Raw genomic sequence first — 27257 nt, 5'->3', positions numbered from 1 at the left:
TTCCCTCTTTTTCCGTTTCATTCAGCACGACAGCACGTGCCTCCGCCACATTTTTTTTTCTGCCACTGGGGCCACGTACGTTGTATTGTGTTTTTTTTTTCTCATTTATTATTCATATTTAAAAACATTTTCAAGGACTATTACTCAACATTTAATTAGGAGATTTTATTCCTGTTTTTAGTGCTTTTTATTCTGTAAACTACTCGGAATTATAAAGCATCATCAGTAGTTGCTTGGAGTCAAAATATAGTAAATATATTTCTTCCGGTAAATTAACAAGTCTGCAGATTTGTGCTACGGCCAGCGCTTCTTTATTTTGACGTTTCTATTCTGCGAAAACCATTTTTCCATCAGTTTGGTGTGGGAAATCTAGCAGTAAATCCTACAGTACCTACCATGAGCCTTATCGACCTTTGCTTTGGTAAAGACACCACTGAAACTCCTCGCGGACCCGCGATTTTTAATGATATCGTCATCTCTTCTTTTTCTTCTTTTTTGTAGGATCAGTTGTGGATTAATGAATGCAAATGTATCAAGATGAAATAACTTTTAACTATACAATTCAATGTCATTATAATAAACAACATCATTTATTTTTTGGAATGTGATTATGCAAAGGATTTTTGGAAATGCATTTTTTGGATTGTTTTCTCTGTTTACAACAATTTTGTTTTTTAATAATTCATGTACTGTTATTGATTTGGGAATCAGGGTCAAAGGGATGGATGGTCCATGGAATTTCATAAATATAAAGTAAAAAAAATATTTTTTTTTATTATTGATTTAAAACTATTTTATGATTCTCTTTGCTCATTACTTCATAAGACAGCTGCTAAAACAAGCTCTTCTCAAAATAAATATATGTATTCTGGTTGTGTATATACTTAATTGTTTTGTGCTTTTCAAGCCATGTATTGGTATTTTAAATACTACTATTATTACATTTGACACTTCTGTTCCACTGACTTTTGAAATACACCCCTGAATGTGTCAGTAATAACAAAACAACTTGGCCTAACATTACTACACCTAACTACTTCTTCTTCTTTCAGCTGCTCCCATTAGGGGATCATCCGTCTCCATACTACTCTGTCCGCTACAATCCACAAACACACAATGCAACTGCTTCTGACCTTCTCTATACTTCTCTATCAACATTCTCAAAGCAATTATTGCATCTATGGTGCTCTTCCTCGGCATGAAACTATTCTGTTGCTCACAGATGGTCACCTCTTTTCTCAGCCTGGCTTCCACTACTCTTTCCCTTAACTTCATGGTGTGACTGATCAACTTTATTTCCCTGTAGAGACTGCAGCACACTCCTTTTCCATTCCTTAGGCATCCTCTCAACTTCCAGAATCTTATTAAACAACCTGGATACCATTATGTCATCTGGGCCAACCGACTTTCCACACTTCGTCCACTTAATCGCTGCTCTGACTTCCTTCTTACTAATCCTATCTACTTCCTACTTCACCATCTCCACATAATCCAACCTCCTCTCTCTCATTTTCCTCATGCATCAGCTGCTCAAAATACTCCCTCCATCTTCTCAACACACTCTTCTCACTAGACAACACATTTCCATCTCCATACTTTATTGCTCTAACTTGCAGCACATCCTTCAAAACTTGGTTCCTCTGCCTGGTCAATAAATTATTTTCTTCTTCCTTAGTGTCCAACTCCATATACAGCTCCTCATATGCCTTTTCTTTGGCTTTCGTCACATCCCTCTTCACCTGCTGCCACATCTCCTTGTCTTATACGTCACCCTATGCTCCTCCTTCTTCTTAAAATAAGTATTCACCACTGCCATTTCCATCCATTTAGCAAAATCTACCACCATCTGCCCTTCCACATTCCTCTCCTTAAAGCCATACCTACCCATCACCTCCTCATTACATCTGTTCCCTTCACCAACATGCCCATTAATGTCTGCCCCAATCACCAAACGTTTATTCCTAGGTACACCTTCTACCACTTCATCCAACTCACTCCAGACTTTTTCCTTCTCCTCCATCTCACAGTCCACTTGTGGAGCATAGGCACTGATGACATTTATCATCACTCCTTCAACTTCCAGCCTCATGTTCATCACCCTATAAGAAACTCTCTTTACCTCCACAACACTCTTACTGTACTCTACCTTCAGAATCACCCCTACACCATTTCTCTTTCCATCCAGACCATAAAAGAACAGAATAAACCCACCTTCAATGTTCCTCACCTTACCCCATTTGGTCTCCTGAACACACAACATATCTACCTTACTCCTCTCCATCATATCAGCTAACTCTCTCCTAACTCTCGTTACCAGTCATAGTACCAACATTTAAAGTACTACCTCTAACGTCCACTCTCCTACACTTCTTCTTTCCCTGCTGTCTCTGTAGACATCTTTCTCCTCTCCTTCTCCTCGTTCGACCAACAGTGTTCGATTTTCACCGGTACCCTGTTGGTGTATACCTGTATACCAGTATACCTGTGGCGGTCGTTGGTACCCCGGGTTTCGACCGACTGAATTACTGATTCCTGATCCGCATATTTGATTTGGCACATGTTTTACGTTGGATGCCCTTCCTAACGCAACCCTCTCTATTTATCTGAGCTTGGGACGGCAATGAGTGCACTGACTTGTGCAACCCTAATGGCTGGGTTAGTCTTGGTAGCTTAGTCTTTTAAAGTATATAAAGTGTATTACAGCCAAAAGGTGTTCTGTGACATACAGTACCAGTGGTCTAACTGATTGGAATTTGGCACTACATCAATGGAATATAGTACTAACATTTTCAGACAGTTCAGACCATTTTCTTTTTTATAAAGGTGTAAGGGTAATAAAATGATGTCAATTACTGTTAAATGCCATAAAGAATGAAAATAAAGAGGGAGAAAATGGCAATCAGGCCCCTCTGCCATTTGTCCTTAGACTTGTCTCTTACACATTTGTTCAGCCATATTGAGTAGACAGTCTAGATTTAATGTAAAGGCAGCCTTAATACCAGTCTACAACTTATTCAACGTTGTTGCTGTGCACTATTGTCGTCAAACTGCTCTGATGGCAGACTAGAAGCATTCACTTTGCCAATTTCTTTTCATTCCACAGCAATGCAGTGAGGGAGCCCAGCCTTCACTTCATACTAGTCTCTGCAGCCATATCTGATTCTTGTTTCACTTCTTGCTCAGGCACTGCAGACTTAGTGGAAGGCAATTAATAGCCAGCAGTATTTTTTACAGCCTGTGAGGGATGCTTCATGCATTGCTAATAGCATTATGCTGCAATTAAAGCAAGTGCTTTTTGAAGATGTTGAGGCCAGAAACAATCTGGGCATGATCTATTATCCAATTCCATCAGGGCTTGGCAGAACAAACAGCACCGCTTGCCATGAAATACTAGAGGTTGGGAAAGTTTGACAATTCACCACAAGTTATGAGGTTATGGAATTGTTAGGCTTATAAGGTTAGTTACTTTATGTCTGCAGTTCACATATTACCACATGCTGACTCAGACAATAGGCCACATGCCTTGTAATTACACAGTCAACTGAATTACAATTACCCAAGATCAACGCATTGTCAAACTCTCCTTTTGCTGATTTATCACAGACAGTGTTAAGTTTATTAGCTTCAAATAAGTGTTTAGAGATCTATACTTATGAATCTACTCTTTATTTATGAGTCTACATCATTACAGTTTTATAGGCTACCTATGTGAGGTACGGTCACAAGGTAACAACATTCGTCTCTGGTCTCTAAACAAATTGGAATACTTTGTGTTTTCTGAAAGAAGACAAGCAGAAGGTATAAGCATTGTATGCAATGAATTCTTCTCTCTTGTAAAGAAAGCAGTTCTTTTGACAAACTGATTTGTTTGTTTCCAAATTTTGGGTTGGCACTGTTGGCCTTATTTGTGCTTTAAGGTGTTTCTAGCTGTTTTACTGAGATTAATATTTTGACCCATTCACTACAGCAGCAGAAAGTTTTTTTTCTAATAAATTCTGGGATTATTTTGTATAGGCTATTGAGAGTATAGGACAAATTTACTCTGAATGTGTTAATGAGTAAAGAAAGTTGCTCTTTTTTTCTTTATTAAACATTTATTTGTAAGTAATTTGAGGTAAGAACATTGCTGACAAATCCTTATCATATAACTTTAATATACTTATGGACATCTTGTAATCAGAAAAGAAAAAAACACAGTATCATAGAGAAATCAGCTGCCGTCATGGGCAATAAATAAATATTTCTGAATACCTGTATAATGATGTTCATGTAAGATATATCATGACTTCGGTGATATATCAAATGCAATAAATACAAATTGAACTAAATGCAACTGAAAATACCGTATTAGTTATAATGTAAACATGACATAAAACGTTTTTCACTTAACTAACCTTATCATGAGCTCATTGATTTAACACTCACTGAATATAAATTTTAACTATAGCCTATATTAAGTGAACACTAAAATGGAACATTAGATTGATCTTGTCCCAAAATATCATACTAATTTATATGTCCTCTCTATGTCTAATACAATATTTTCATTTTGAGACAATTAAAAACAATTGCACCTTAAAACTGTATACAATCAGACACACAGTTCAGTTCAAATCTGATGTCAAGAAAAAAAACTTATACAGACATCAATTCTTGTTCATTTGTTCTCACACAGGACACACTAGAAAAAAATAATTACAGTACATGATTGTGTGTGTGTGTGTGTGTGTGTGTGTGTGTGTGTGTGTGTGTGTGTGTGTGTGTGTGTGTGTGTGTGTGTGTGTGTGTGTGTGTGTGTGTGAGTGTGTGTGTGTGTGTGTGTGTGTATTTGTACCTTGGCGTGAGTGCATGTGTGCTTAGGTGTGTATGTAGGTGCTTGTGTGTTCATGAGAATATGCGTAGTGTTGGGCAGATTACTTAAAAAATGTACTCAGGCACTGATAATAAGTATGAATTTATGAAAATACAACATAATCTGATCTTTTTTGAAATTATGTTCAGATATTAGGCAGGCGTAGTTTAAGATCAATTAAGATATGCTTTTAGAAACATGAAAATGTTGTGCCTAAATTGCTCCTTGTTAGAAAAAGTACATTTTGGTTAGCTACATTATACTTTTAGGATTTCAATGGCTTAGTGTGAAAAGATGTAAACATAATATGCAATTTCTTTGTAATCAACAATTATTTTCAGACAGAATGTGACTACATAATGTATACAAAAGTAGTCTGTTAATAAATAGCTTTTAATGCATTCTGGGGGTTTTGCCATATTACTTTTTTATGACCTGAATGCATAATCCTGTTTCTATGTAGTCCATCATTTTTGTAACCTGAATACATGATCTATTTGATATGTAATCCTTTACTACCCAACACCATGTGTATGTGCATATAATTGACTAAACAGTGGCTGGAATGTTGTGCCATTTAAACAAATTAATCTTTCAATGAATCCAAACATCCCAAATATCAACTGCACATCATCAGTCAATTACATCAGTAGAAAGTGCTTTACATAGTCATCTAACTGCATAACATTTACAAATGACTTTAGGTTATCATAGCAATAATACATTGTCATATCATAAACTACATGTACAACTTGTCACTGTGTTGCATAAGTGCTGAAAAGTCAAAAGATTAAACAAGTGCACCAGCAAACATAAATAACAGCTATATACCAAGCAATATATATTAGCACTACTGAAGTTAGTATTCAAAATGTATAATGTGAATTGAGTGCAATTTCAAAAGCATCAACAGTACTTTAGATCAGTTTAACACTATATTCACTGCTTTAAACAATACATCCAATACTTCTGTCTCACTGAGGCATAGGCAAACAATTCTAAAAAGGCACAAGCTGATCCGAAGGGGGTGATTAAGTTGTAGTCATGATTTATATATTAATGCATTTGATTTGGAAAATGATGGTACTTTTTAGTTGCTGAAAAATATAGAAATCATTTCCAATAATTCTGAAGTTTGAATAAAGCTCCTGAAATACTGCTTTAATATTTATGGACTGCATATTGATATTTATATGGCCATATATGCATGGATATGCATGAACAAAATAAGTTGTGGTTATGGGAAATGTGACTTATATGGCAGTTTGATTAAAATATGTGCTGTGCATCTGTATATGAAATTATGTGCATATACGCTTTATCGTTTCTTTTGGCCACATATTGCACCTTACTAAAACAACAATCATCAAATAAGCTTGATTTTGCTTGACATAACAAAACATTTTGCAACAAGCTATTTGAATCAGCTTTCTGGAGGATTACCAATTAGTTCCTCTGATGTGATCCTGAGGGATGCAATAGCCTCTGCACAGATGTGGACACTCTCCTCCTGCTTGTTGTCCTTGCTGGCAAGGCCAGTGCAAGATGTTGGCTGCTCCTTCCTCTGGGATGATATGTTGCTTACTCCAGGTCCTGGAATAGAAACTGAGGCTTGCCTGGAATTAGCCCTCTCTGAAATGTCCCCATGTGGTTGTGACTTAGAGTGTCGCTCTACAGAAACACCAGATGGGCAGACGGAGGGCATTCTTAAACCTCCAATTGGGACCATTGGGATAGGAGTCTGTACCTGCTGTTGAGAGTGCAAAGGCAAGTGGCTGAAGATGCCTCGACTGGGGAGTGTGGATGCATCAGTACCACAGCGAACACCATCGATGACATTTTGAAGAATGGCCTCTCGTTTATCCTGAATTAATCATTAGCACAACTTATTAATACTGCAACGATCAAATAATGTTTGATGTCGTTATATGTTATAAAAATGTTTATTAATATTACAGAATAAAATATAATGTCTACTAGAAAATGAAAGCCATAAACAATCAGATGTTTTACAGTTAAGTGACATACCATTTCTGGGTACATTGCAGTGGTTTGTTTAAAGGCAGAGGCTTCACATTTCATTTCCCTGCTCGAATCCAGATAAGATCTGTGCTGATATGCTCCCCTGCGTGGTGATGTAGCCCTAAGCATGCCTCTATGTTGACCACGAGGGGAGGATGCACGATAACGTGATACATCTGTCGCTGGCGAAACAGGCCTTGCAGGTGATAGCTGTCGAATGGGTGAGAGATCCCCTCTGATGTTCACATCTCGTCTTGATAAAATGGGTCTCAGGGGGGAGGGAGCCCTTCCTGGAATCGGATGACCTTGTGAGGTCAAATCCCCCCGTGGGCAGATGTTTCTTTGATGAGGTGAGTCCCAACGAGGAGAGAGCAGTTGAGGTGTACAAAGATCAAATGAGGTGCTTGTTTGTTCAAGAGTTAGATCATCCTCATTACTGACTGATGATGCTTCAAGACTTTCTTTAGGATCCAAGTTCTTTGTAAAACAGATGGAGGGAAATGGTTTGCTAATTGTGTAAGGCTGAGGACTTGTGCTCCTGGAATGGGTTCTTGGTGTAGAGTCCTCATCATATTCATCATCCTCGTCATCATCTGGTTCATCTCCATCTTCTTCACCACCATCTGAGTCATCCACATCAGAGAACTGATGTTTAATGGCTGCATCCATTACTGGTCTGATCTCTGATGGTTTTTGTACATCATCTTCATGTTCTGAAAAATAAACAACATTTAATTAAATTATTATTTCAGATGTTCAAAAATCAGTGTTAAAAAATGTATGCTTGTCCTCCTTTAAGCAGTAAAGCACAGTAAAATGACCCATAAATGACTTACCAGCAACATCTGTATTGTCCATATTCATGGGTGAAACACCAAGCTCAAGGCATTTTTTCAAGTGAGCTTTTGACTTCATATGCTTAGTCAAGTTCCCTTTATTAAAATAAAAATACATTGTTTGACCACATCAGATGAGAATATTTTTTAGTACTTATGTACTAAAATTGTTTGACATAAAAATACGGTAAAACAAAGACAACCTTTTGTTTTAAAGGCAAAGTTACAGCATTTGCATACGTAGGGCCTCACATCTGTGTGGGTACGTATATGTTTCTTTAGCATACTAGGCTTTTTACATCGAATACCACACTCTTCACATATATATTTCCCACGGCCACGTCCCCGGACATACACATAGTCCTCATTTGATTTGTACCTGAAAGTCAGTACATATATTAGCAAACACTTTTCATCAATAAATCTCTTCAGATATTTGTACAGAAAGATACTGTACTACTCACCCTCCTTCAAAAATCTTTACCCGAGCAGGCTCTGTTTGCCGTACAGGTGCCTCGGTTTCTTTGCTATTGTCACGTGACGGTCGACATTTTTGCTTAACATCTTTCATTTGTGCATCACATGTTATGCCTCCCACCCTAGCCTCATTGGTCCCCTGTCAAAAATATGTATTAACCAATATATTTGAAATCAGATTGCACAACAGCATAATAAAAAAATCTAAATCTACCTGTTCTTTTTTGTGATCGGTCAAAGTTGAAGTAACAAGTATTCCTGGTTGATACATGGCTGCGAATGTATATGTGGTATTTTCTTTCTTCTGTTTAGATTGGAGAAGAGCGAGAGCCTTTCCAGTACTGAGACTTGGTGGATTTGGATTATGACTTCTCATAAACCAAGAGGCATACACAGAGATGTGCGGTGCCGTTTGGGTGCTGTTTGGTTTGGAACAATTGAGATAACACCAACTCACACATGTTGTAGTGTGAAGACCTGGAAACTGAGAGAGCACCAGAGTATTGGCAATATCTCTAGATAATGCTGTTGTAGCAAGTTGCACTGCAATAGGCAAATTATTTACCAAAATAGCTTCTTGAGAAACACTGCTGGGCAATGATAAGCCTGCTTTATTGTAGAAGTCCATGTTAGGATCCTCCATTTCTATCTCTTCAATTGTCCCAGATGGAGTTTGTACATGTGTTGCTTTATTATCCTTGTTGTGTTTCTCTTTGGCAAGATCAGGATGTCCTAATTCTACAGCACTAAGTTCTTCTACAATCTGTCCATACATATTCTCATCTTTGACTCGTTTTTGCTGAGTTGCTTCAATGAAAAGCTCAATACTGCTGGCAGGCGAAAGCATTCGCTTACTAGCCCCAACACTTGGAGCCTCTGTAGTTGAAATGGTTCTAGAGGTCAAGGACAAAGGTATGCCTGTATTAAGTTTTGCAGGTGATGATTGTGGGTTATGCAGAAGTCCTCTTAGATGTCCTTGTGTTTGACCTGCATCAAATCCAGCTCTGTGTTGTGATGTAACATTTAAAAATGGACTTTGAGTGTTAGCATTATTAGGTGTTAAGTTTGTTGCATACTGAGAATCCAGAATATGAGATATACTGGTGTATGTGATGTTTCCATAGGATGGTACTTGCATCTGAATTCTGACTGGAACTAACATACCACGCACATTCCGACTGGCTAAGGCAGGCTGAGCTTGTGAAAGAACTGCTATTGTTGACAGGACATTGGCCACACTGTGTGAACTGTCTTTTGGTAGATCTGAAAGAGCAATTCTAGGATCTTCTGCTGTTTTTGAATCTTCAGGTTCGTTCTTTATTTTCTGCTTTAAACCATGACATTGATGCATCTGTAAAGTCTGGGGAAGGAGAGGCTGTTTATAAGGGATTTGCTCTGGCATCCTAGCCAAATCTGGTGAAATAAGCTGGTGTGGGGAAACACTTACATGCAACAAAGAGTACCTAATTTTCTCAATGCCACTAGAGGAACCTTCCAACAAAAACTGTTTGTCTGGTGAAGACAGTTTTCTGCCTATTTCAACTGCATCTGGACCTCCCTGTGTATTGTTCACCTCCATGGATTTGTCATGTGTTAAAGTTTCTGGATCACCACTCAAAGAAGCCTGTCTAACCAAACATCCTCTTCTTCGTTCTTTAAATCCACATTCACTGGTATAGTTGTCGCTTTGAATAGGACTGGTTGAAAAAGAAAGGTTGCTATAATCAAAAGACTTACTTCTAAATTCTGGTAATTCATTGGGTAAGTTGGAGGGTGTCTGTTCTGATGCTGACCGCCTCATCTCTCTCTGTTGGCTTAGTGAGCTTCCTGGAACAGACAAGAACTCCAAACACTTACTAAACTCATCCGATTTAGCAGGAGATGCGACATTTATACTTTCCTCCCTGTCAAGTGACTGAGAAAAGCTTGAGCTATGAGATAAATTGCTTTCTTGACTTGGGCTCCTGGAGAGACTAGTACAAGCAGATTCAAAGCTTGATTCACCCGAAGAACATTCCATCTCAGCTAAACGCAAGCGTTTCTTTTTTGGAGGTAGCTTTTCAACTGGGAAGTTTGACAAAGTTTCACTCCTCTGAGGCCATTGGAATTCTTCTCTGTTTTTTTCATTTGGTCTAACCTGCACATCTCTTACTTTTTCTGGTTTGTCAGGCTCCTCAGTAACTCTAATCTCAGGAACTTGAATACCAGACTGAAAAGCTAGTTGTTTAGAAAAATGAGACCACTGGTAGATCAAACTACTTCCACCATATTGACTCTCTATTTTTCCAGAATGCATGACTCGGTCACTTTTGTACTTCTCCTTAATCTGCTCCTTTTCAATTAATTGGGAAAGGGTACTTTTATTAAACTGTTGTGTTTCAAAATCAGTGAATTTTTCTGCAGAACTCGGCCTACTTATTGATTTAGTGTGCTGAATTACAGAGATAACGTTGCTTCCAGCCAATCTTTCTGTATATGTAGTACAGTCAGTGTACGTAGCATCCGAAATATCTTGCTTTGTAGAAAGGTCCCCTGTGAGGTCAGGCAAGCATGAAGGCTTATTTTGGGTTGGAAAATCTTCCTCGTCCATAATGTTCTTTCCTTTTCTACGCTTCCTTGTAGCATTTTCCATCATGTGGTTCTGAAACATGAGGCATGACTCTGATTCTGGACAATTCTCTAGTCCAATTTTAGAATCATCAGGACTGTCAACATTTGGCTCTGATTTCAGGCCACAAACCAAAGTGTGGTTATCCAGTTCTACATGTCCTTCATGTGCAGAGTGCTCAAAGGCAGCCTGTCTCATAAGTTTTCTCATGCCCATGGAGCTGCGAAAGGAGATTTCTTCGTTTGTCATCCTCTCATCAAAAGAATTACTGCTCCTTAGTGCCTGTGGTGCACTCACATTGGAATCAGATGGTGTTGGAAGAGAGTTGCTCCGTAATAGTAAACCACATTCTGGAGGGGTTTCTAATAGTTTAGTCCGACACTGAAACAGTTCTGGGAATTCCTGACACTCTTCTTGCAAAGATTCTGACTCGATTTTTATTGATCTGGCCAGGTCTTTTTTGTTTCTGTGCAAATGGCATGCAACTTCCTCAGGTGCCATTCCTTTGGTCAATTTAATCATAAAACTCGATGGAGTCTCATTTATGTCTGTCATGCAGGTCTGTACAGTGATTGATTGCCTTGGCTTGGCACTTGGTCTATAACACTTCCCAAACATAATTTCTTGGTATGACTTGGCATTTGCACTGGGTTGATTGAACTGCTGTTCTGCACTCTCTGAGCGTGAAAAGTAGCCAGAGTCAGTGCTGCCTTTGCTGTATGAGCTAGGGAGAGATAGGGAATCTTGACTTCTTTTTTCTGAAAGCCTAAGGGCAAGCCTTTGCTTTATGCTAGAAGACTCAAGTTCTTGGTCCACCTGAGAGACAATAACAGGTGCCATCATTTCTCGAAACTGCCATAAAGATACTTTTCCTGACATACTCTCGTTTGATGGACTTTGTGTAAAGGTAATCCCAGGGATCTTTTGTGTATGTCGAACACACTTTTCCTGTACACTGTCTCCACTTTCCTTCATTCGGATTGAGCTGCCTCTATGCATGGGCTGTCTTTGTGCAAGAGTTGCCTCTTCTTTCACCTCCTCATCAGTGTCAGTGCTCTGCTCAGCATCCGAGTGCATTTCTCCTTCTACTGTTACTTCTTCATCCATACTACTATGCTTCCTATCTTGCTCTGAAAATGGAAACAATCCGGCTTTGACAGCATGTGTGTGAGATTTTCTGTGTTTATACAAATTGCTTTTAGTTTTAAATGAGAAGCCACAAGGAACACATGGATATGGTCGTTCACCAGTGTGAGAACGTATGTGTTTTTTCAGTACACTGGGTTTGGCGCATGCTCTCCCACAGTAATGACACACATACTTTCCTGTCTTCTTCACTTTCAGCTCTTTTTTGTGCACACCCAATGACAAGAGGTTAACACTTGGTTGGATACATCGTTTGCCAAGGGGAGTGAAACGTTGCGTCTTCCTCCATGTGTAGATTGGATTGCGGTCACTGGCTTGTAAGGAAGGACTAGATCCAGACCCCACTGAATGTGCCTCAATACTGAGACATGACCTTAAATCATCTCTGTGGGGTCTTTCTGTTAGTGGTGCTTTGTCCTTGGTGGCAGGCATATGATCTCTTTGGGCCATTTCAGAATCAGAATGTTTCTCATCTTTCAAATTGCCTCTCTGTGGGGAACATCCTACTGCAATAGCGGGTTCAGGAGTCTCCATGATGCAAATATGTTTTTTCTAATATCAGTAGTTATGTCTGCTACATCTTTGCTACTTCATTCTGTAGGATCGGATAGTACAGAATGTCCTAATTAATTTAGTGCAAAATCTTTTTTTAAGTGCCATAAGTTCCAAAATGAACAAATGCAGTTTTCAGGTTGATTGCAAGGATCTCAAAAAATGATGGATAATTTTCTTTCCAATGTTTTTATTCCTTCTTCAGTGTACTCTTAGGCCCATGTGATCAGTTCCAGGTTATCTAAAGGAAAATAATAAATAAACAGCAATTTTTATAAGATATAAAAATTGTATTGAAAGAAATAAATGTCAGTTGAACTTTTCAACATTGCAGAAACTAATTTACTTAAACATCATATAATAATAATAATAATAATAATAATAATAATACAAATAATAATACAAATAATAATAACAATAATAATTCTCTAAACTGAGTTTGTATGATGTATAATGTGATTGAGCACAATCTAACAGCCGCATTGTTTTACATGTTTGCCTACGGCTATTTATAGTGTAAATGGGCACTTATTGCAGCAAGTGTGTAATGTATATGCCACATACCCATGAAAGGGGCAACCTAATATTCTGAGTGGAAAGTATATTTAAACATAAAAACATTTTAGTGATCTAAAAGATTTTGGGGGTTTTATGGTAACTTTTTTACTTTTATTTCCCACATATGGTTGATTCTAGACGTCTGATGTGACTGCTAAGGGGTACAGTTTACAGCTTGTAGGACTAAAGGAGGAAAATTAAATACGCTTTCACTTAGTGTTGCAGCATACAAACACTACGAATAATGTTTCATTTGTGCAAAATATAAAGCACTTACAACAGCATCAGGAAAGACATCCAGGGGCAGTTCATCTCTTCACATCAAACAATGTGACTTTAATGAGGTTATTTAGGATTATCTAGTGCACACCTCTTAGCTTGTGTTAATTAGGACATGAGAAGTTTCAATGGCATTAGATCAGAAAGAAACCTGAGCCACATACGTTAGTTTACTTTCAAACATTGCCCCTGTCACAATTCGCTTTATACAAAGAGGTGGATGTGGAATAGTAGGGTCTCTAGAGGTGACAGGATTCTCCAGCATTCCTTTCAAGGTCACTCAGATCCCATTCTCGGGTCTCCCTTAGTGCAAGGGGGATGAATTAATGTGTGGACAAATGAATGAAAGATACAACAACAAAAAAACTGCAAGTGTGCGCTTATTTACAGCAACCATATCTGAACCACAGATGGGTTAATGATATATTTTAAATGTGGAATCGTGGACTAAACAAAGGAAATAGCTAAAAATAAAAATCATACCATAATTTCTACCATTGTTTCTTTTAATGGATTGTTCTTGGATCTTGAATGAAAAGTGTAAGAGTTTTAGCCAACTGTTAACACTTGCCATTTTGACAACACTCTTACACATCTGCATGAACATCACCAGCTACAAGATGAAAAGTAAAACATCATTAAGCATCATCAAATTACTGACATTTAAAATATAGCCAGAGTCGGAGGGGGGGGTCATTACGTCATGTATCAGCACCCCACTGTATCAGCAGTCACAGCAAATGTCTTAGAAATGACATCCACTGTGGCACTTCAGGAAAGACTGGAGGATTGCATGATGGATGAATTACATGGTAAATAAGAGCAAAGCAGTCAAGGACAGACTCGAACTGGCAAGTCACCCTCCAGCAAGCACAGCTACAACAACATCAAACATATCGATTGCCATTTACAAACCTGGTGTTTAAATACAGCTTTGTCCAACATCTCCAGTCATTTCCAGCTCCCTTTAGAATTAATATCTTCCATATTCCAGTGTATCATCCTCAAGAAAAGCGGATTTAAAGCCAAATAAGCCAAACATTAGCCCCATCAATGATCCACATTGTGTGTATTAAGGGTACACTATCAGACCTACTGATGTAAGCGAGTCACCACAGAAAATACCTCACTGAGACGTGTATCCAGGAACAAAAATAGCAAAGGGGCCCTGTCAGGGCTTATACAACAGCCCACACTGAAGACCACTTTCGAAGCCATGGACAACAGTGCACAGACATCATTCATTTAGGGTGCACTGCATACATAAGCATGCACACCATGAATTGTGTTGTGCCTCCTAACAAAATGCTTATTGAAAGCATATGATATGATTGAGGATTAAACAAAAGCAATTAATGTTAAAGATAAAAAAAAAAAAAACTAATTCAACGGTTGTGCTGCTATGAATCACTGCTACACTTTCTGACAAGAGTTTCAGCACAATACATGTTAATGATCGACTAAAAATTACCAGTATCCTTAAAACATTTTAACAATGAACCAATATATATGAGTTGCATATCTTTGCCGAATCATTTCATGATGTATAACATAAACCTTTATTTAACTGCCTTTGTTATGTAAATGCTTAATATAAAACAATTTGCACATTAATTAATGTTTATACAACATTAGATAATATATGTTTTATGGCATTGAATTAAACCTATTACAGATTTTTTCGTTAGTAGCAATATTTTATAAACCAATTTGTAACACTACAGAATCTAGAAGATAATGATTAAAGCATATTATTGGCAAACCACTTACTAAACTAAAACTCATGTTTCAGTGAAGAAATGTGTGGCAATGAACATGTAAGAAACTTTTATCTAAGGTATTGAGTATGTTGAGTTATTGCTCTTAATGGTTGATCCTCATTGAACAGTGAAGGTCAAGCCTCTCATCTCTCTCTATAAATATAATGGTCTGTCCCACTGGGTCGCCTGGCTTTTCCACTACCCCAGGCACAACTCATGGCTGCTGACTATTTAGATGTGATTTGACACACCTCTAATTCTCTCTAAAGCACACACACACACACACACACACACACACAGGTGATGCGAAAGATTGCAAACATTGAATATAGAATGTGGTTATGATCAAGTTCTGGTTTTGTAAATAGAGACAGTAAAAAAAAAGGTACACTTAGAGGCCAAAAGCATCATATCCCTGTTAAACTAAAACTGTATGCAGAGACAGCATGGTGGAGTGGTGCAGCAGGTAGTGTTGCTAGCTCATAGCTCCGTGGTCCTGGTTTAAGCCTAAATGCTTTTTCTATGTTTACCGTTTTGCACATTCTCCCTGCATCTCCATCTGCATGGCTTCCCTCTGGGCTCTCCAGTTTCTTTCCACTGTCCAAACACATGCTGGTAGGTTTAGCTACTCTAAATTGCACCCCAGGTGTGAATAAGCATGCAGTAACTGGCATCTCATCCAGAGATAAATTGCCACTTCCTAGCAAAGACTTGATCCACTGCATCCCTGAACAGGATTAGGAAGTTATTGAACATAAACAAACTAAAGTTTTATAAATACACTGCCATTTAAAGGTTTGTGAACACCTGGAGTGTCCAAGTTTTAATACAGCATAGCAATTAAACAAGAAATACAAATACATTTCTGTGGACCTTATTAACTGAGAGGTATACCCGAGGTGAACCTTAAGCCTATACACAAAATATTTTTTCAAATATTAATAAAAAGTGGTGTATTTAGTGTACAACTATGCACATTAGACAGTTGTGGATGAGGACACTATCATCTGGGAAGAGACAAAATCCAACAGGATAGAAAGGTTTCTCACAGGATTCTTTACATGGTATATTTAAAAGACTGTACAATATATGTTAAAAATGGCTACATTACACACAAATGTTTACTAAAAGCATGGGGGTGTTCAAAATAAGTAATTAAACTGTCAAGCATATTCACTTCCTTTCATGGTTTTAACAGGCCCTTACACTACACATTTAACAGGCCCTTACACTATACATTCAACTTTTTTTAAGGCTTAAATAAAGACTGTTTGAACTGTTACTAACGTTTCATTTGAGAAGTATTGTATAATTACACCTAAATATTCCAAGTGAATAGCTTCCTTAATCTCTTTTTTTAATGTAAATGTCATTTGCCATATGGGGTGAAGACATGCGGAGTGTTCCCATGGCAACAAAATACCTATTTTTGCTGTATTTAGTATGCGCTTATCTTATTCAGTGAGTAGCTACACACAGATCACTGAAATACTGAATGGAACATACTCAGCCAGTGCTTTAGCTGTCAGAAGCATGATAAATGATTTCCATATCTATTTAGTAGGGCACACCGAGAAATGTCTTCTCAATGTATGTAAGTAGGATGTGTCTGGATTAGATAATGGCATTCTACATTCTCTGTATGTATTCGACACCATTAAAAAGGTCTGGGAAATGAATGAGAATGAATGAAACGAATTTGCAAATGCCTTCAGGAGGTGGACTCCATCTGGAGCCATCGTTAACTCATCGTCATGGAAACACACACACTGTTTCCTTATGATAGAACTGAAGTTCTGCATTTCACAGGCTAAACTGTATAATGAGACAAAAGACTCCACTGAAGATTTCACTGAAAACTGTGTTATAAGTGAGTTTAAAGAGGAGTTCCAAAAAGTGTGTCTGAGTATAATACATCAACAAAGTTGATGTCAGTTTGGGGGAAAATGTGGTAGAAACGATAAATAATACTCTTGACAATAGGTAAATACTCAACACAAAAATGTGAAAATTCAGCTGGAGCCATTTAGCATCCTCATAATATTTTTTAACAAGGTTCTTATTCAATGATGTGAGACTGAGGGCTCAAACAAGTAACAATAAAACTTCTAATGTATCTATATCAGGTTGTTTCTAAACAAGTATATATACATACCAAAGTGAATTCATACTTATCTTCTGTCTCACCTTGACTGATCCATGGACTTCAGCTCCTTCCTCCATAGCTAAACACTTCCATCCTCAGAGTGCCAATACCGAGGTTCCTGTTTTTCACTGAGTGCTCTTCACTAGGCTTTGCTACTAATCCCTTAGTCTCATGCAAGAGGAGTGGGAAGGAAATGGAAAATGATCATGTTTCTTGGCATAAACACCTGGTGTGTTGATTGGCTGAGGGAGGCTGGTGGAGATGTCTATCACCGTGACAACGCAGGGTCTGGTTGGCAGCAGCCAGAAGAGAATATACAGGGACAGAAATAGATTTCAGCTTGCTCTGGAGCTGTACAATCCCACCACAGAGAAAGGGAGGGAAGGCCAGAGGAATGCAAGAAGAAGGATGAATACAGCTTTGAGAAAAGATGAGCACAGCATTGAGAAAGCAAGGACATTATCTTAGAATATTACAGCTACTGTACATCCATGCTGCAGCTGCTGCACAGAAAGTGTCTTAAGTACAGCTGACTTAAGTACAGCATTGCTTTTTTAGATATTTAAATGCTTACTAGCTAAATGTTTGAATTTTTGCACTTGTACTAATTGTGCTAGAAATATTCCTGTATTTTCAGCATGATTTTTATTCCTGTAAAGAGATCAATACAGCAATGGTTTCATACCCAACATAAAACTCTTCAGCTACCCTGAAGCTGGCAGACCTGATAGTGGCCTAAATGGTCCTGAAAACCATTTATCTTCAATTAATGTGCTTTGACGGAACTGTATAAGTTCAGCAGTGTTACCAAACTAATCAGTTCTGATGTGTTTTCCAAATTAATCTGTCATTTTGAAAATTACCATGGGTAGACACGCCTCCCAGACGGACTGAGTGATCAGTGTAATTTAAAAATGCAGTCAAATTAAATTAAAGTGGCACAGACCAATACATTTCTGAGGTTATTTTAATTCACTGTTGTGTCAGGACAGAAACCAGTTTGCAACATTGCAACATATTCAGCCAGTGATTATTTTCACCTCTGCAGGCATTTTCTTCAGTGTCATCACTTACGTTTACGTTCATCAACCTATGGCAATGTCGTGAATTTCAGAAAAACGTTTTTGCTGACCCCATTACTGTCAAATTTAACATCATTAAAGATAAATGGTCAGCCTGAAAAAGTGTTTCCTGCACTCACTCATACCTTGCTTAGTTCAGATGCCATTTCAGTGCAAAAGGAAACCTGAGAGAGAACAGGGCCAATAGGGCTCAAATGAACAATATTTTTGTCAGGAGGAACTACACCTGTTCATTTAAACACTTCAACAACACTGTACATTGAAAGGGCCTGTGATCTGCATAAACAGTACAGCGCTATTCCTGTCACGGCTGCCCTGAATAACTCAGATAGGGAGTTTCTGGGGGGAGGGAAGTAAGCACGTGTGTCTCGATGTGGCATGTGATGCTCTCGGATTCCCAACACGTTCATAAGTGGACTATGGCAGGTATTTTAAATTGCCACACACAGGTCTGTTCTAGCGTTGTTGCTTGATTATATTAGGGTGAAATCAAAAGAAATACAGCTTGTGAGTGAAGCAAAAGAGGTATGAAACAGATAAAACAAATACTTGACTAAATCTATAAGTATTAAATACTTACAGTGCACAACAGAGTTTAAAGAGACTTTTCTTTGAAACATTGAGCTTAAGTTTTATTTGTGTCATTCACAAATAAAACTTTTTCGGTCTAGTTAACATATTTACCACCCCCTGAGTCACTTAAAAAACAGATTTTACACATACATACATTTTTGATTAGTTACACACACATTACTATAATATGAAAATTATTCACTGATTACTCACAGACATTCAGCAGTACAGAATAGAGAAATTACCCAAAGAATCAAACCCATAAAAAACACTGAAACCAGAATAAAATCATAAACAATATCAAAAGATTACAAATGTTGCCTTGCCAATATTATCATGTGAGTATTGCAAATGATCCTATGAGGAAATCTGTTGATGATTTATGTCCCTAATCTACACCAGTCAGACGAATAGTCCAGCCCCAGGAGCAGGGCATCTCAGCAGGAGACAGAGCAGAAAGGTAAACCTGTAGGCCGGTGGGCTTCATTGGGACCCACTTCAGTTGTTTGTAACCCAGTAACACCACCTGGTTTAGTGCAAAATTAGATCACAAGAAGCAGAGTAAGACAAGAAAATCCAGTTTAAAAGAACAACGAAGGAGAAATGCCTTAAATGTTTGCACTATAATTACACGTTTGTGTCTCTTTAGATGTATTTTCTTTTGTCATCATGTGTTTTGGAATGATTCCTAGCACTGGTTTCACATGTCACGATTTACATGGCACCCTCTTGCAATTTAATTTTCTTTTAACTTGTAACATTATTCTTTGACCTACTGGTTTTATAATTTGTATTCCTCATGCTCATTCTGCTTCTCTCTCACTTATTTCTAGCTGTTTCTGACACCTATCTGTCCCTTGTATTATTGTTGGCAAATTTAACAGTGCTACTCTTAAATTGCATTGAATCATGTTTGTAAATTGCTGTTGACAAAAGCATGTGCCAAATAATTATATGTTACATAAACCTGAACATCAATTAATTAAATGAGCAATAATCAATTACCTGTGTTTTAACTTCAGAAACTACAGGGTCACTGAGAATAACAGATCCATCACTTGGCCATGAAAGCAAAAATGCATAGACAGCCTTCTCCTGTGCCTTCCATGTGTACCTATAGAACCAAAACAAAACAAAAAAAACCCAAAACATTTAAAAATATCTAACCAGCTGCAATTAATCAAATGTAGCTTTTTTGTGACAGAAATAAATTTATGACAAAGATAGGATTTATTGATTCTACAATTAGGATCTAATCATAAATGGCAACAAATTTGTCCAGGTAAAGATGTACAATGATTCAAAATGAAAGTGCAATCTGTAGTATTATGGTGACTGTTGAGTGCTCTTTAGATTATCACATGACCTGTTTATTCTACCGATTAAACAAATTATACTTAAATTCGAGACGCACCAAATTCCAGGAGTGACGCTGTCATTCTGAACTCTCCAAGCAGTCGAATTGTAGATTCCTTCACCATTGATTTTCAGCCACTGCCCCACCTGCCTTAATCTCTCCTCAAATATAGGAGGAATGCGACCATCATGTGTTGGACCTACATTCAATAACAAATTCCCACCACATGACACAGTCTCCACAAGGGTCTGCAAAGAAAATAGTGAAACATGTATTACACAGACTGATTTGATCTGTCTTTAATGAGCAACAGGTTTTGGAATAATTGGCTAAACATTTTTTCAATAGTTTGAGAATTATTTTACTGTAACAGCAAAATAAAAAAAATAGCATGTATTAGTAGACTAAACTCAACAGAAGTTTAGCTTAACTTTTTCTGCTTTTGTAGATTACATTATAATTAAATCCTGGTCATTTATAGACAGATATTTTATTATTTGCTTTCCATTATGCTGTTGTAATCCATCTCGGTTAATCTGAATTTCAAATCTGTGCAAACAATATATGTTCAAGGACACTACAAATCAAACATTCTGATCGGGCCATGGGCTAAAGGAACTGTAACAGGATTTCCTTGTTATATACATTACATGTGTCACTCTTGCTATATATACCTTAATCAGCTCCTCAATGGTGAGGTAATCACTTAATATAGCCTCTCGTCTATAGCCCCATGAGCGCCGGTCAATTGACATACAGTTCTCCCATTTGTGCTTCAGCAGGTGTCCTGGGTTGTAACGGTCAGCACATGTGTAATAGCCGCCGTGTGTGCAAATACTATCCTTTCCCCATCGATCATTAGTCACAACAGTGTCCCGCACCGGGCTGTAAATACATCATTGGTTATATATGGGTATGCACGGTCATCTAAGAAATCCCATCAACAAAACCTAAAGTAATTCGAAATACTATTAACGCAATGGTTCCAAAAGTGTGACCCAGAGAACCCCAAAGGTGCAGGAACCATATCCAGGCGTTGCAAATGTAGTTTTTTTTTAGTTGTTTATTTTAGTTAATTACTATTAGAATTTATTATTAAATTCTTATAGTAAATATTATCATTATTCTTATTAAACAATATCCTTTTGAATATAATGCTAATTTTAATTAAATGTGTTCTGAAAGTAGAAAGTTCAAATTCATAGGTTATATTGCTCCAATACATAGCCAGATTATTAAAGTACAAATTGAAAGTTTTCCCTTAATATCTAAATAATACAATTGTAAAATATACATGTATACCTACTGTTTCAATCTTTTTTCTTTCCCCATTTACACAGTTCATGGCTTCACTGTTATAATGTAATTTTACAAGAAAAAATGATTTACCTCTCATTGTATAGCCATGCAAGGAACCCTGTGCTATTCCAGTACTTGTCTGGGGCATCTCCATCTCCATCGGACCATAACAATTCTGGTTTGTACTTGTTTATGATCTCATAAAGCTCAGGCAAGGACTTCTCATAAGGAAATCTAGCGGTAGTAAAATTATTTTCCTCATCTTCTGTGAAAAGCGGGTTAAACCACTCAAAGAGAGAGTGGTATAGTCCTAGGCGCAGGTCACTGTACTTTCGTAAAGCACTGGATATTTCATCTACCAGGTCCCGCTTTGGACCAACATCCACTGCATTCCAGTTCCATGAGTATTTTGAGCCCCACATTGTATAACCTGAGAAATGACAAATACTTTACTTCCTTGTTTGTACAAACAGCATTCAATTTCTCATTCTAAAATGTATTTATTTATTTATTTTGAAAGGGCATCAGATAAATGTTCTACCAAGACATTTACACCAACCTTCATGATGTTTAGTTGTGAGGACAATATACTTTGCTCCTGATGCTGCAAAAATATCTACCCAGTCCTTGGCATTGAAGAACTCAGCAGTTAAATGTGGTGCAAAGTCTTGATATGTGAATCCAGGCGGGTAGTTTTTAGACATAAAGGACACATAGGATGGGAATTTCTTCCCTTGCCAGTACCACCTGTGGACACAATATTATTTTCTGAAACTAAAAAGAATACAGGAACTTGACAGGTCACACAATGGTTGCATAATTCAATGGGATGGAAGTAAAGAAAGTATGATTCTCTAAAATATTTTCATAACACACCCTCCTGTGCAAAAATTGGGCTGAACTCAAAATGGCCTAATATTACACTTGAAATGGTTTTGCTTTTAAACAACTCATCAAAAATGTCTCATGTCTAATAAATAAAGTAACAGTGTGAGTTAATGATGTTCCAGTTACTGGTTTTTTTTTTTTACATCAAACATATCAATCATTATCATGATTTTACATTTGTGTTTAAGAAGACTATATAAGTGAATTTCTGTTTCTGGCTTTATTACAGTTAATTGCTGCAAACAAGCAAATGGGTGGTCTCAGGAGTGGATTTTTCTTTTATTATTCTTGCTCATTCTCTGGCCATTGATTTGTTGTTTAAGAGCTTCAAGAAATCATTAAAAGCTTTTGGATTTTGCCCATTTTCTTGAGGAAGAGTGAAAGTTACAGATCACTGTATTTAGCTATGCTGAAAAGGACATAATGCACCACAAAAGTACACACAGAATTTTTGTTTATTCCACAAAATCTTTTTTTTTATTTTTATAAATAACCTTACTTGCTACACAATAAACAATTGGAATCTTCAATTTGAAGTAGAAATTTCCATACTCATATCGCCTACTGGTGGCGGTCCTCAGAATCATACCACCATAGCTGCATTGTCTGTGTGGGAGAACTCACCAAAACCATTCACTGCCGTAGCTGGGGACTGAAAACACACCCCAGTGGATGAAGATCCCAATCTTTGCTTGATCAAACCATTCAGGCAGTGGTCTTGAATCAATCGACTCCCAAGTAGGTTCATATTGACAAAAACCAGCTCCAATCCACAAGATTAGAAAAGCCCAGCTCCGTGTATCCATGTCGAACCTGTCTGCTATGCCTTCAACAACCTTTAGCACTGAATAAACCGGCTTGAGTCCAATCACGTGATATTATCCAACACGAATGCATGTGATTGTGTTTGTGAATATCAGTTAATCTCAGCGCATCTGTCTTCCTGGTTGAAGCACCGCATAAACAGAAAGATGTTGCACTTCCGTCTTGACTCGAAACGTTGCTCACGTCAAGAAATCTGGGTGGCTTCATAAATAGCATTATAAATAAACACACGTGACATTAGTGGGGAAAAAAAGTATATATCGCAGACACGCGAGAAAAGAGTGACAGACTTTGTGGAAATCTTGAAGTTTATATCTGTCGCCCACTTTACGGGACAATCCTGCGCAGAATTTGCGCAGAACTGGTCGCAATTAACACACCCGGCTACGTAGGGTTAAACGTACTTACATTGTGACATGCGAAATTTACGTGTGCATGGTCTATATGATAGTTTTGGTTTTCTTCTATTTATTTGATTATTTTTTCTGCGCAGGATTCATGCAAGGCTATATCGACTGTCATTGTCACATCTCTTCGAGAGATTTTGATGATGTAAGATGCAGATCTCTTTTGTGTTTATATTTTCATAGCAGCAACTTGACTGAGTTCTGAACTGACTTTCTGTTTCCTCCTCAATAGGATATTGATAGTGTTATTGAGCAATCAAAAAAGGTAACTTTATCCAGGTTTGACCTTTGCATTTTACACAGTGTCACCAGAAGCTGGCATTTGCAGCCTTTTGCCTTTTTTTTATTTTTAGGCTGGGGTTCAGGCTCTTGTTGCAGTAGCAGAGCATGCTGGGGAGTTTGAGAAAATCATACAGCTTTCACAGAGGTGGCCTACAGTTAATTAACCATAATGTCACACCTACAATGCATGATCTTTGATACAGTGATTAAAAGAGGAGGTGAACATTTGTTTGTTTTGTTTGTCTGCTTGTTTTCAGGTTTCCTGGGTTTATCATACCTTGCCTTGGAGTTCACCCTGTTCAAGAAGATCCAGCACAATCCAGGGGGGCATTACTCGAGGTCTTTGCTGTGACATGCTTTACTGGTGTAATTTTATTTAAAAGCTAATTAAACTAATAAACTTTTTCTTCACAGGATTTAGATTCTGCCTTGCCCTTAATTGAAAAATATAAAGAGCACATTGTGGCCATTGGTGAGGTAAGAAATGTAGCCTACACAGCCTATATAATATTTATATAAAGGGTTTATCGTATATTTAATCAGAAATAATATGCAGACATTCTTTGTGCTTCTTGCAGGTTGGACTTGATTTCACACCCCGGATAGTCAGTACTGATGCGGGGAAAGAATTACAAAGACAAGTACTCATTCGTCAAGTAGAAATCGCGAAGCAACTAAATCTACCTCTGTAAGTGTAACATAAGCCAATCTCTGGTGATTATACCACAGAGTTATATACAACTGTAAAATAAAAACATGGCAGTGTAGCTTTAAGATCTTTAAGAAGCAAACAAACAAACAAACCATCTTTCCAATAGAAATGTCCACTCAAGATCTGCTGGAAGACCAACCATTCACCTTTTAAAAGAGCTAGGTATGGTTCATTTTAAAAGCACAAATTTTATTAACTTGCACTTAATGCAGCATGCATTTGTTTGACCATTTAAAAAAATATATATAAATTAATATTAAAGAGGTGAAATTAAAACCTTCAACGCAACATATTTATTCACAACATCCTTTCTGTACTCAGATACATATATAAAAATCAAAAAAATCATTCACATTTTTATTTATTTATTTATTTATTTATTTATTTATTTATTTATTTATTTATTTATTTATCACTAAATATTTGTTTTACTGGCACGCCAAGTCTCAAATCAAGCACCAAAATCTGCTAGGATGCACAGATCCGGTAATTAAAATCATCCGTGTGGAAACAGCAAAAGTTCGGTTTGGTGTCCTGATGTTTTACGTATTTTAAAACGCCATAATAACTTTAAATCATTTACAAGAATATTTTGTATTCATGCTCTAATTTGAGTTTGGTTTCACTAATAATAAACTTACATTTGCATAAAGCATCCATCTTTGTCCATGCCCATGTTGATTAGAGTATTAAAAACTTGGCACGTTTAAATTTAAGGTACATTGAAAACATGCAATTAATCTTGATTTAATATTTTAATTGATTACCAGCCAAGATTACCAGATTATAATTTTTTTTTTCTTATGACCTTGAATAATCGTTAATTTTTAAAACTAGGTGTAGAAAATGCTCTTCTTCATGCATTTGATGGAAAACCCTCAGTCGCAATGGAGGGTGTACGTGCAGGCTACTTCTTTTCTATTCCACCTTCAATCATAAGAAGTGAGCAGGTAATAATCTTTCTTTAAATGTTTATTAGTGAATTATATACAGTGCTAAATTCATTACAGATGTAAAGTAAAGTAATACCATGTCATGCATGAAGTCATATATTTTTCTGCTTTTTCTAAGAAGCAGAAACTTGTAAAACAATTGCCACTAGAAAATATTTGCCTGGAGACTGACTCACCAGCCCTTGGACCTGAAAAACAGGTATTCGTTTTAGTTTTTAAGTTACAAAATGTGTCTCTAATTTCCTCATTTTTGTTTTTTTTTCCAAAAACTTTTGAATTTTTATTCTTCACATGAAGTCTTTGCTTGCAACATTCTGATCATCTAACTAATTTTATGTTACACTTAGGTGAGAAATGAACCGAAAAATATTACCATTAGTGCAGAATATATTGCCAAAATAAAAGGCGTTCCTGTGGAAAAGGTCATCGAAGTCACCACACTCAATGCTCTTCGTCTTTTCCCCAAGTTGAAGACATTTATCACTCATTTATGACTGTCAAGAGACAGCCTCTACAAGTGCACTTTGTATTTCAGTTTGGCAGGGACACAGTGTTTTGTTATTTTGGCTCTTGTCTTTAGTGCATTCAATTTTAAATGAAATATTGACTACAAAGTGTAATTGTACAATGGCAGATTTAATGACATGGTGAATGTTTCCCACCACATTGTAAAGTTTATATCATACTTCTTAAGTGATTGTTCAAAGTCAAATAAAATGCACTGGCATACAGTAGCAAAAGGAACAAAATGCATATCAGCTGCAATGGGTCTGTGTTGAATAATTAAACAATCGGAATATAAATATTCATAAACATTGTACTGCATTAGATTTATGTAATAATTGTACAACTGTGTCTGGTTTGTTTATTTGGACAATGATGCTTTTTTTTTTTGCTTTTGTTTATTTACTGCACAACTTACTGAGTAAAAAGCAGGATATATACTTACAGGATAGCAGGAGCAAGATATAAACTTTATAAGGCTATGAGTTTTATATGTTTCACCTGATTTGGACACACAAACCCTAAAGACAAGGAGCATTCGTTTTATTAGGTTAATCAAAACCAAGGTGAACCATTGTTTACTTTTATTTATAATGTCCTCCCAAACGAGCATGGATAATTGTTGACTACATTATGTCTTATCTGTTTATACAAAAAATGTAACGAAAATATGTTTTCTAAACGTATTTGCACTTGTAAAAATTCATATCGGAGTGAACAATAACGACATGGGTTTTTATTTTTATTTTTATGATGATGCTAAAGTGTGTTATAAAAAGTTAGGGTTTAAAAGTATTCAGGTCATAAATGCCAGTTTATGAAGCATATCGATCATGCTCTTTATATATTTCTTGATGTCACCTTTGTGTTCTGTTGGAGATCATTTTCCCCCCAAACATTAATATGTTCTTGGAACGTTTTGCCTAGTTAACGTGAAAAAGGAATAATTTACTTTCTATCAGATTGACCGTACACAGATTTGTTGTATATTGGGAATGAAACACTACACAATGTTTTATCAGTTGACCTTTAAATTGTTCAGAAAATAAAACAAATAAGCGAAGTTATAATAATTCCATGTCTTATTTGCACACCATACACTCCTGACACGAGCATCTCCAAGCAGGACTGATTTTGTG

At 37.0% G+C, this 27257-nt stretch overlaps 3 protein-coding genes across 7 annotated transcripts; 1 reads left to right on the top strand and 2 right to left on the bottom strand.

The window, feature by feature from the left end:
- Window positions 1-4763: 4763 nt before the first annotated feature.
- hivep2b (HIVEP zinc finger 2b) lies at window positions 4764-17420 on the bottom strand. 4 transcript variants are annotated; one of them, XM_083545012.1, is made up of 8 exons: window positions 14246-14546; window positions 8753-12734; window positions 8402-8671; window positions 8175-8326; window positions 7914-8089; window positions 7711-7806; window positions 6881-7587; window positions 4764-6716 (listed from the first exon to the last, which is right to left on the bottom strand). In XM_083545012.1, the coding sequence occupies exons 2-8, from the start codon at window positions 12473-12475 to the stop codon at window positions 6276-6278; spliced, it is 5565 nt and encodes a 1854-aa protein (XP_083401138.1). In that variant the 5' UTR covers window positions 12476-12734; window positions 14246-14546; the 3' UTR covers window positions 4764-6275. The 4 variants fall into 4 exon arrangements, with proteins under 4 accessions (XP_083401138.1, XP_083401137.1, XP_083401135.1 ...); XM_083545011.1 differs by lacking the exon at window positions 14246-14546 and adding an exon at window positions 17246-17420 and having other exon boundaries at window positions 8402-12734; XM_083545009.1 differs by lacking the exon at window positions 14246-14546 and adding an exon at window positions 17278-17420 and having other exon boundaries at window positions 8402-12734.
- A 1503-nt stretch (window positions 17421-18923) lies between these two features.
- On the bottom strand, window positions 18924-23604 carry fuca2 (alpha-L-fucosidase 2). Its single transcript, XM_083545017.1, has 7 exons — window positions 23060-23604; window positions 22107-22294; window positions 21638-21977; window positions 20923-21133; window positions 20306-20496; window positions 19897-20005; window positions 18924-19417 (listed from the first exon to the last, which is right to left on the bottom strand). The coding sequence occupies exons 1-7, from the start codon at window positions 23239-23241 to the stop codon at window positions 19280-19282; spliced, it is 1359 nt and encodes a 452-aa protein (XP_083401143.1). The 5' UTR covers window positions 23242-23604; the 3' UTR covers window positions 18924-19279.
- Window positions 23605-23657: 53 nt separating this feature from the next.
- Window positions 23658-27185, top strand: LOC310728002 (putative deoxyribonuclease TATDN3). Of its 2 annotated transcripts, none has more exons than XM_083545019.1 (10): window positions 23658-23812; window positions 23900-23932; window positions 24021-24094; window positions 24207-24288; window positions 24364-24426; window positions 24528-24637; window positions 24768-24823; window positions 25499-25611; window positions 25736-25813; window positions 25962-27185. In XM_083545019.1, exons 1-10 carry the CDS (start codon window positions 23696-23698, stop codon window positions 26106-26108), a joined length of 873 nt encoding a protein of 290 aa, XP_083401145.1. In that variant the 5' UTR covers window positions 23658-23695; the 3' UTR covers window positions 26109-27185. The 2 variants fall into 2 exon arrangements, with proteins under 2 accessions (XP_083401145.1, XP_083401146.1); XM_083545020.1 differs by having other exon boundaries at window positions 23754-23812; window positions 25733-25813.
- Window positions 27186-27257: the final 72 nt, after the last annotated feature.

The sequence above is a fragment of the Silurus aristotelis genome, assembly GCF_946808225.1.
Source record: "Silurus aristotelis genome assembly, chromosome: 6".
NCBI classification, from domain to species: domain Eukaryota; kingdom Metazoa; phylum Chordata; class Actinopteri; order Siluriformes; family Siluridae; genus Silurus; species Silurus aristotelis.
The sequence above is the reverse complement of the archived record's forward strand: the minus strand, read 5'-3'. Positions and strand labels throughout refer to the sequence as shown.

Coding starts and splice junctions, on each gene's coding strand:
- LOC310728002 (XM_083545019.1), top strand. CDS start 23,696: ATGGTCTATATGATAGTTTTGGTTTTCTTCTATTTATTTGATTATTTT. Junction 25,612..25,735: donor CAATCATAAGAAGTGAGCAG/GTAATAATCTTT, acceptor TTTTCTAAGAAG/CAGAAACTTGTAAAACAATT. Junction 25,814..25,961: donor CCCTTGGACCTGAAAAACAG/GTATTCGTTTTA, acceptor TGTTACACTTAG/GTGAGAAATGAACCGAAAAA.
- hivep2b (XM_083545011.1), bottom strand. CDS start 12,475: ATGGAGACTCCTGAACCCGCTATTGCAGTAGGATGTTCCCCACAGAGA. Junction 8,090..8,174: donor GTAAAGATTTTTGAAGGAGG/GTGAGTAGTACA, acceptor ACTGACTTTCAG/GTACAAATCAAATGAGGACT. Junction 7,807..7,913: donor CTTTGCCTTTAAAACAAAAG/GTTGTCTTTGTT, acceptor ATTTTAATAAAG/GGAACTTGACTAAGCATATG.
- fuca2 (XM_083545017.1), bottom strand. CDS start 23,241: ATGGATACACGGAGCTGGGCTTTTCTAATCTTGTGGATTGGAGCTGGT. Junction 22,295..23,059: donor TACGGCAGTGAATGGTTTTG/GTGAGTTCTCCC, acceptor TTGTGTCCACAG/GTGGTACTGGCAAGGGAAGA. Junction 20,006..20,305: donor AGCGTCACTCCTGGAATTTG/GTGCGTCTCGAA, acceptor TTGGTTCTATAG/GTACACATGGAAGGCACAGG.